The sequence below is a fragment of the Helicoverpa zea genome, chromosome 31, assembly GCF_022581195.2.
Source record: "Helicoverpa zea isolate HzStark_Cry1AcR chromosome 31, ilHelZeax1.1, whole genome shotgun sequence".
Taxonomy (NCBI): Eukaryota; Metazoa; Arthropoda; class Insecta; order Lepidoptera; family Noctuidae; genus Helicoverpa; species Helicoverpa zea.
Genome location: NC_061482.1, coordinates 11,711,692 through 11,721,095, shown reverse-complemented (window position 1 = coordinate 11,721,095; position 9,404 = coordinate 11,711,692). Strand labels below are relative to the sequence as shown.

The following is a 9,404-nucleotide window of genomic DNA, read 5'->3' as shown; positions in this document are numbered from 1 at the left end:
TTAATTATCTGCAGTTACAATACAATGTTTACAGCAGCAATATATTAATGGCGGGAGTTAATAACTATTTAATTGAAGGTCGCATGGTGTGTAAACTAATAAATAATCAATAGAAAAAGGTTTTTCTTTTATAAGTGTCTTATTTTGTTGCTTTGAAACGTGTAATCTATAGATACCTACTCAGATACCTGCGTTGTTAAAGCTAATTGCAGACGAAGATATTTTTCATCCCACCATCTCGGAAAGAGTAGTTTTAACCTTTGATATCTGAGCGCAAAAGCCGTTTTTATCCTCTAGAGCGGCAAAAGTTTGAATTTAGAGCATCGTGTGCAATACTCCATTTGTGACAATCTTGATAAGACTTTTCAAACAAATACATATTAAACAAATAAAATACTGCATAAAATAATTATTCAATTAAAGTAATTTTTATTATTGTTTTTTACATAGATTTTTAACCTCGTTTCATTTTTAAATATTTTTGAACAAATAAATGAACTTTAATAGGTACTTCTTTTTAATTTGATACTCATATGTGCGCGCCATTTTGTTTTTTTGCATTTAGTAATTTCCTTGATGAAGTGGGATGAAATTATTATTTTTTATTGTTTTGAGGTGATTTTAAACCTCATTACATTTTTAAACTGAGTTTTTGCATAAATAAATTTTAATAGGTAGGTACATCTTTGTAATTTGCCATGTGTGACGTGCGTGCCATTTTCTTTTATTTGAGTTTAGAAATTTCCTCGATGAGGTGGGATGAAAAGTTACGTGTTGCACTCGAGTGCAAAGATTTTTCACCTTGTGCTCTTTTGATTCCCTCGCTATCGCTCAGGATTCTAATTATTGAAACACTTGCTACGCTCGTGTTTCAATTTTAGAATCCTTCGCTTGCTCGGTCATCAAAATTGAGCCCGCGGTTAAAAAGCAACTTTGCACTCTTGTATAACAAATAACTATTTTCTGAATTTAGGTATAGACAAAATACTTAGTACCTACCTATAGGCACATGAGTAACATTAACAAGCTAAGGAGTCTATCTAGGTTTGTGTCGTTCTTAATTCCACAAAACTTTCCTTAGATCACCTGGATATCAGAAGGTACCTACCAAATTTAACTAGTGTGAACTAACAAGGTAGAGTCTGATGACCAGGTGATTCTTCACGATGCGCCCACGGGAAAGGTAATAATATGATGATTTACACTTTGACTTGGTATTTTTTAATGAAATCAAATCACCCAGGTGATCATAGTGGAATAAACCTTAATTTTGCCTATCTACTAAGAGCAAAAATGAAAGAGAATAGATAACTACATGAGCAATTTTGGACATTAGGATTGCATAATTACAAGTGCCTACCAGCTTTGGAAACATTGTGACCTTGCCAGTTTTTCAAAAACAGGTTCCAAATAGGCGTGGCCTTTGCCATAACTATTTAGTAATCTGTGCATATGCGTCGTGGAGCTGGTGGGCAAGTAACTACACCCACATTTCGATAGCTTCGTAATTTTTAATAGGTATCCGTTCCAAAGTAATAATCGCGATTTCTTCCTCTTGTACCGGTTAAAGTCCTACATAAACTTGAGAATTATCTTGACGAAGTACTCAATACCTTCTTATGAAACATTTTACCTGAAGAGAGAATGGGAATCAAACCCGTCGCCGGGTTAAAAATGCTATTACGCATCCCCTACCCGTCGGGGAATGGGAGAAGGTAATGCGTGGGACTCCCCTGTAAAGACGTTTCCGGTATACTTACCTACCTACCCACTAAAAATGTCCAGCGACACTCCGATCTCGCCTGAGCGGAGGTGGTCTGGGAATCTATGGCGTGTGCACCTACTCAGCAGTTGGTTGTTTGTTATTAGACCAGGGGGCCGATTCTGCTAAGTTAATCATGTCAAAATTGAATAGAAATTGAATCGCAATAGCAGTTTAACCAAATCGGGCATTCTGCTACTAATAAAAGACCAGCCGTATTCCAGTGACATTTGATTGGTGTGCGATTGGTCTGCCATTTGGTCTATAGGGTACCTAGTCGTAAATCATTTGCAGACAATATGATTCATTATAGAATCACAGAAACAGATAAAAACGTGAAATGCCACAAACGCTTCAATCGGTAGTTGAGTCGTGATTCGATCTTAGTCGGATATGAATCGTAGGTAAGTCGCTTAAGTATCAAATAGCAGAATCGCGCCCCAGTGAGTTAATATTTTCTTCACAAGTCTCACAAATACACATTTTAAAAATATAATTAGTCAAAATAGTAGTACCTAAGACCTAAGTTACTCTACGTATTCTACTCTGCCTTCATCCAAAACATTGGTGAGTGGTGCTGGTGAAATGCTATTGAAAAAACGCGTAGCGCCATCTATTTACAAACAAACGCACCTGAATGAGACTAGCTGAGTTCCCAACATGCGATAGTCATAGAGATGACGTTCGATAGCAAAAGGAAAGGCAAGGTTTTTACCTTATTATATGTAAGTACCAGACTATATAGTAAGTAAGTACTGCATATAGCATGGTGTATGTAGCAAATTATTTAATTAACTATATGTAATAAATTGGGGTATAGGGCATCCTATACCCTTAGTAACCCATTGGTGGCAAAAAAGCATTAAAATGTAATATTTGTCTCTAATTAATCAAAATATCGGCTTCTACGATAACTAAAAATTAAGCTTGAGCTGACACTAATGGTAATTTCATGTGACCCGCGCGGATATTATCAGACAATCTTGTTGTATGTGACCTAAGGCCTGTATGTGGCCATGGCTAGCTATATAGGACATGTTCAAATGAGCATGAAGGTAACTGAATATGAAATATGAATGAGCATATGATTTGAACAGATCTTAAGATATCCGACAATACCAACAGCCTACATAGTATCATCTGCGTCATGCAACTACTTATTATGTAATCTGTGGTCATGCACGCAATTAAGTTGTCGCTAAATGGTCTATAAAATTAGATTTATAATTTAAGACACACGTGTATAATATACAGAGTCTGATCCTACTTATGCAGAGTGGGTACTCACCAATATCCTAACGAAATTTTTTCGTGTCCTGCAGTTAAATTGCATAAAATCGATCGTTATCTTAAGGTGACTGCACGTGCTGCTGCCGCTTCGATCCAAAACGGTTTCATATAAAGACATACAATCCAGTAGTGCAGCTATGGCCAATTTCATTCAAAATGTAACTTTAGGAAAATCAAATCGGTACGACAATGCTAAGGCTTATTCTGGTAGACTAAAAATGTATCAAGATGTCGCTACGTATATCGCAGGAAGGTGGATAGTTTTACTATTTAGTCATCTGTAAATCATTTACTGCAACAAAACTCCACCTATCAAGATAATCCCGAAGCAATTTGTGTTGAGGCCGTTTAACCTTCTAACCGCCTATTTCAAGCAACCATGGTTTAGAGGTATAGTGCAGTGTAGGAAAAAGGTACAATTAAAACGAACAAAATATCCATTTTTCATACAAAGTTATCAATTTAATAATTAGTTTCCATTGCCGTATTTGTAAACTGATTTCTCTGATCCTAAGAATAAAACAAAACTTAAACTTGCGGTATACTAAGTCTAGGATAATAGTCTAGGATATAGTCTATAAGGGGCCAAATATTAAAAAGTAATGGCTAATAAACCTATATAGGTAGATAAGTATAATGGAAAATAGGGATAAATAATAACACTATAAGGGGTCATATTAAAACGTAGCTAGGTAATATTTATACAAAATAAGTAACACATAACATGGTTGTACTTATACTTCATTGCTTATTATTTCACAAAACAATTCAATTTATTAAAAATACTATAATTTATTTATCTATATAATTTACTAGCTTCTGATCACGCGCCCGTGTTGTATGAATATAACAGCGTATAGCACTCAGGTATTCATTATTGAAATATTATTTAGAATCGGTTTACTATTTCTAGATTCCTTTAATGCAACTGTCACCTTTTCTTTGACTATGTCACTATATATTTATACGTACATATAAGTAGGTACTTATTAAGGCTTGATCAAAGAAAATTTGCTTCTACAATGAGTATATGTCCTTACATATAAATATAAATATTACATAAACTACACAATGCGTTGTGCGTCTGAATGATTAAAATGTAAAAGTACAAAATTACAATATCACTGTCCTCTTTAAATAATTGTATCATAGCTATATGTCCTTAAGTTCTTTACATTGAATATATTTTAAACACTATTATGTTGTAACTTGCTCATATTTAATTATCGATAAAATAATAGCGCCGTCTCTACATACTATCGATATGTCTAAGCTACAACGTACAGTATATATATAAGGCCATGTTATCTTTGCAACCCTCTCATTAACCCAGGAAGTGAGCAGGACACTGCTTACTTTAGATATACCCCAGATACTGAAACGCTTCTTTACTTCGTCTTAAGCGGTCAATTAAATTGCGCAATATTACGATATTGTGCAACAGGATTATTAAACATTGCGCAATGATTTTTAGCGATCAAAAATGTTATATAATTGACATTTCAGTATTCAGCCGTTAGGATTACAAAGATATGTCGACCGTACTGTATAAAATGCTGGATAAAAGGCTTGTTTCTTCGCATCTTGAATTATATGACATTTATTTAATATAATAGAGAAGGCTTAGGGTATCTAATCAATATAAAACTAAGTTGCGTTGTGATGTGCTTAGCCAAGCGAATATAACACTGCAATATTAAGTGTTTCTCTTCTATAAATATAAATAAATCTTCTAGACAACAACTATTATCTCTACGTGTATATAAAGGTGACACTTTAAAATATACGTTATAGATATTTTGCCTACTGCAAATCGTATATTACTATTTTTACTTGCACTATAAAGTGTATATTAAAAATATAGTTATAGAAGATTCTATTTTCTAATATATATTATGGTAAGCGTAATAACCAGACATGTCTGGAACAACAAATTATAAATTCTCCTTAAATCGAGGCTACAATGGGTATTTGCACTTTAATTCTTGTTAATAGCACTATTGGCGTGACAACTTTACTAAACACTAGCTTCTATCGATTTCACCAGCGTCCCGGGGATTACTTCTCGCACATAAATAAAAAGTAGCCTATATGTTATGCTGACAACATAAGCTATATAATTACTGGCAAGTTTCAGCAAAATGCATCCCAACGCAATCCATGAAGTGGATGAAACCGCGGATGGAAGCTGGTACGTACATGCATTACACTCTTACAAACTTTCGCGCTAAGCGACATACAAACAACCTTAGTGAGTCAGGATTCGACGCCTGATTGCAAAAAACAAATGACTCTATGTGGGAGTCTCGTATAATTTGTTTCCATGCTCAAAGCATAGCCCAGCATAGCACAACGCAAGACAGCACAGCATGACACAGCGCAGCATAGCTCAATGTTGATAAGGCACCCTCAACCTGGCACAGATCTCTCACTTATCGGACGGCTCATTCAGCGTTGATGACATTTATTGGGTACCGAATAAGTCTTATGTTCCGAAATATAACACAGCATACTGGCCTGCATTTGTGACGTCACGAATAAAAAATACTCGCGAGGGCTACGTCATAGGTGATGTTTGTCTTAGTGTTTTTTTTATGGCAATCTGTCCCAATGAGGGCTACCGCGTATGAAATCGCCGCTAGAGGCGCTTGTGTAGCGTGAGATCTTCGAAACGTCAAATGCCACTGTTTGTTTACGCGCGAGGGTTTATATTTCTAATTAAATTAATATTGTGAATATTTAACAATACTTTAAATTAATTATGGCAAATACAGATCAGAGTTCTTTAAATGTCATTGCTTTGACACTCTTTAACCTTTCGGAAACTTATGTTCGCATTTCTTTTTCGAGCAAAACGGCACTGCGCAACACTGTGGCATCGCCAATACGTTCACACTATAGTTCTATTGTATTACATATGATCTAATATAATCATCTAATGTAGATATAAGTTTTAGCGCTCATAATACGAACTTTGATTGCCATAGTTTTAGACCTCACGCTACAGTTGCGCCATCTGGTGAACCAAAAAACGGTAGCCCTCATTAGCGGCGATTTCTGCCAGACACGCGTAGCTAGTGACGACAGGGAGTAGTGTTTGTGCTCGAATATACGTGTAATGTATACGGGTGTGTCTCACCAGTACAATAATGGCTTGGGATTCAGGAGCACTGGCCAGAATATCTATCTACTGAGTTCTATTTCGCAACACACGCAAAGACTATTACAACAAACATATTTAAAATACACAACAGAACAAGCAATGTTAAACTATTTGATCGTGGTTTTAAATATATGGACAAGGATTAACAGCAAACAATTAGACGCTCACTCGTTGTGAACAGAATAAAAGGAAACAAATCAATGTCAACATTGCTATACAGATGCTACGCTATTCCACATTCAGCCGTTTTCAAATATTTGCACCGTAATGTTGAAACTAGTAAAATAGGCATTTATTCTTAATACAATTATAAATATTTCGTTATATTTTTATTACAAATTTATATAAACTCATTCAAAAAACTTACTCTGATTTTATGAAGCAGTATTTCAATGTATATAAAAATATACCTATGTTTATTTAATTATTGTACCATTATTAATTTAATAGATGTATTTAATATTGAAGTTTAACAATATATTGAAATAAAATTATAAATATAACAAAAGTTATTATCCTACTAGTTAACCGTGTTATTTAAGAACTGAGCATTTATACAATAATAAGGCTTCTTGAATCAAGGTACTCCTATTAAGTATTACTTTAGTTTATTGCTGATATCTTTTCATTTTTCTTTCTAATTTTTTCTTTTTCTTTTCATCTTGTTCTGTGTCTTGCGGGGCCTCTTGGAAGAACCAAGGTCCTAGCACGTTGACCCAGAGCAGCCAGAAGGCTCTCACTGGTATCAGCAGAAGCAGCAAAAAGAAATAGTTTGATATCACTGCAAGCACGTGTGTGATTGCTGACAATATCACTATATCTTTCACATGTCTGCAATGAATACATTGTGTTTTACATTATGCAATGCATGGTAAATCAGATTGCTTATTTGCCACTTTGCACGTTGCATGTTCTTAAAGTTATTTAGGCCTTCTGTACACACTAAGAAAAAGACACCTGGCCTGTATTAATTATATGGACAGAAAACCAATATATTGTAATGTTTAAACTTCTATTGAGATCAGTAGGCATTGTATTAAAATAAAGAAAAAAATACTTACTCGCCCATACCACCTTCCATATTCAAATCAAGACCAGGATCGATGAGCTGGCTGTTGTCGGAATAAGTGGGCCGACTGATGTATCTCATAATTTGATAGCACCCTCCATATATTGCCAAAAGAAGAACATTCAGGAACTGTAACATTATTATACACAAGTCAGAAAAAAAATTAAGTATGCCTGATTCTCTATCAAAGAACAACTACTAAAGAAATCACTCTGATATCCCTTGGTAGGACTTGTTGTCAGACTTCCTGGATTCTGACTAGCTGCAACAACTACCAAAGATGTTTGAATGACACCGGGGACCCACCAGTATATCATGCATTTAGAAACACGGAAGAACTCGTCACGACAAAATGGTAAACCCATACACAGATTCACTGATCCAAGCATTGCTCAACCACAAGATTGAGCGATCCAAAGCTGACTTTACAACAAGCTTTTCGCTATTAATTAATAATTGTCAACAAAACATACTAACAATAATTCCCGTTGTTAAGTTGTCCCAGTACAAGCTAACGGTGGCAGTTCCGTACAAGGCTGCGGCTGCAAGAGACATGTTGCGGTAGAAACTGACTGTTTCTGAATTCTCCACCAATATCTGTTTAGCACCTTTGGTGGGAGGTTTGCCTTTTGGAGCCTGAAATATTAATAAAAAGTATATGTATCCATCAATATTTAAAAAAAATGTGTTGGGTTTACCTGGACCCCTTTAAGTAACCTGACTGATTGTGTAATTATAATTTTCATGGAAATGTTCTATCATTTATGCTCAGCTATTAAAGAGACCGAGTTTTCATAACATATTATGTGTATTAAGATTTCTTACAAAACGGTCATGTGGGTGCTAGCTGCACTTTTTTCCTGATTAAACTAGGAACCTATGTTAACATAGATAATAACAGCTCAGGAAATCATAGCTCACAAAAGAAGTGCCAAAGAAAATGTAGAATGGGTTTTTTTCAACTGTCATCTGATAAAGTGAGCCTTTGTTTAAAAAAAAAACTAAAGTGCTTCAGTAAGACCTGTTAATCTGCCTTACAGGTATTGATGCAACAAGTTACTGACTGAAGCTACATGACTATACATAATTAATTGAGAAGGTATCACAGATCGGCTTATATATTGCCTACACAATTTAGCTTAACTGGCACGATATCGAGAATTGATTAAATATTCAGCTACGAAATGCTTTCAGAGGGAATCTATATACAGGTGTCTAATTTCATCTGCATGCTCAGTTACGTTATTACGGCAAAATACTAATCAGCAATCAAAAGTAACTCATAAAATACCTTCGATCTACAATTATGTGAATAAACAAAGCGATTAAATTAGTGAGTTCATTGATTATTCACAAGATATTTAAAATATGCTCAATCATCCGAAAGAAATCGCTTTACACTCGTAAAAACACTTACCGGAGCCATGGTTAATGAATTATAAGCTTGAGAAAAGAAGTGTCAAATATTAGCTAATATAATTTGTACGATAAATACTTTCTTACTATATTACTTTAGAATATACTTTATAAGACCTATCTTTCTTTCATGGAGTTCGTCTTCGTTGAACTCGAAGTCGAATCGATGATGACATTTTTGACATTAAATGATGACGTAGAGCTACGTCAACGTCACGTCAATTGTCAGATATATTTTTTATTATTTGGCGTTGGATACGAATTATTTTACACGAAATTAAATATTAAATTTAGTAGTTTGATTTAATGATAAATTACAACAAATACCTATTTCTAACGTACGTTTTAGATGTGCAATTACTCTCATTTTTATACGTTCGTGTCGAATAGTCCAGCGAGAGTAGGTACCTATTTGCTTGAACGCGATACAGATGGCGCTGCTATGCCTTTACAATGAATATTATTGCAACTGATTGTTTGAACTCAAAAAAGTAAGTACTTTTTAGGAAAGTACGTGTAATTTTTTTGTTACAAGTTAAAAAAGGCCTAGCTTAGTAAATTACTTACTTAGTAAAATCTGTTTTGCATAAATCCCTTTCGGTTCTGCTCAGTGGCGGATTAACGGATAAGCACGCACGATAACAAGCACGTGCTTGGGGCCCCTGTTCTCCAGGGGCCTCCATCCTCTGCTGGCGTTTCAGTTT

The 9,404-nt window shown here is 34.9% G+C and overlaps 1 protein-coding gene across 1 annotated transcript; it reads right to left on the bottom strand.

Annotated features, from left to right (window-relative positions):
• Positions 1-3,488: 3,488 nt before the first annotated feature.
• Positions 3,489-8,869, bottom strand: LOC124644956 (transmembrane protein 208). The gene is made up of 4 exons (XM_047184651.1): positions 8,702-8,869; positions 7,762-7,920; positions 7,277-7,413; positions 3,489-7,046 (listed from the first exon to the last, which is right to left on the bottom strand). The coding sequence occupies exons 1-4, from the start codon at positions 8,708-8,710 to the stop codon at positions 6,824-6,826; spliced, it is 528 nt and encodes a 175-aa protein (XP_047040607.1). The 5' UTR covers positions 8,711-8,869; the 3' UTR covers positions 3,489-6,823.
• Positions 8,870-9,404: the final 535 nt, after the last annotated feature.

What these genes read in the sequence shown, in the direction of transcription:
- LOC124644956 (XM_047184651.1), bottom strand. An exon ending in ACTTAACAACGGGAATTATT is followed by an intron (nt 7,414 to 7,761) that starts GTTAGTATGTTT and finishes ATAATGTTACAG; the next exon opens with TTCCTGAATGTTCTTCTTTT. An exon ending in ATGGAAGGTGGTATGGGCGA is followed by an intron (nt 7,047 to 7,276) that starts GTAAGTATTTTT and finishes TATTCATTGCAG; the next exon opens with ACATGTGAAAGATATAGTGA.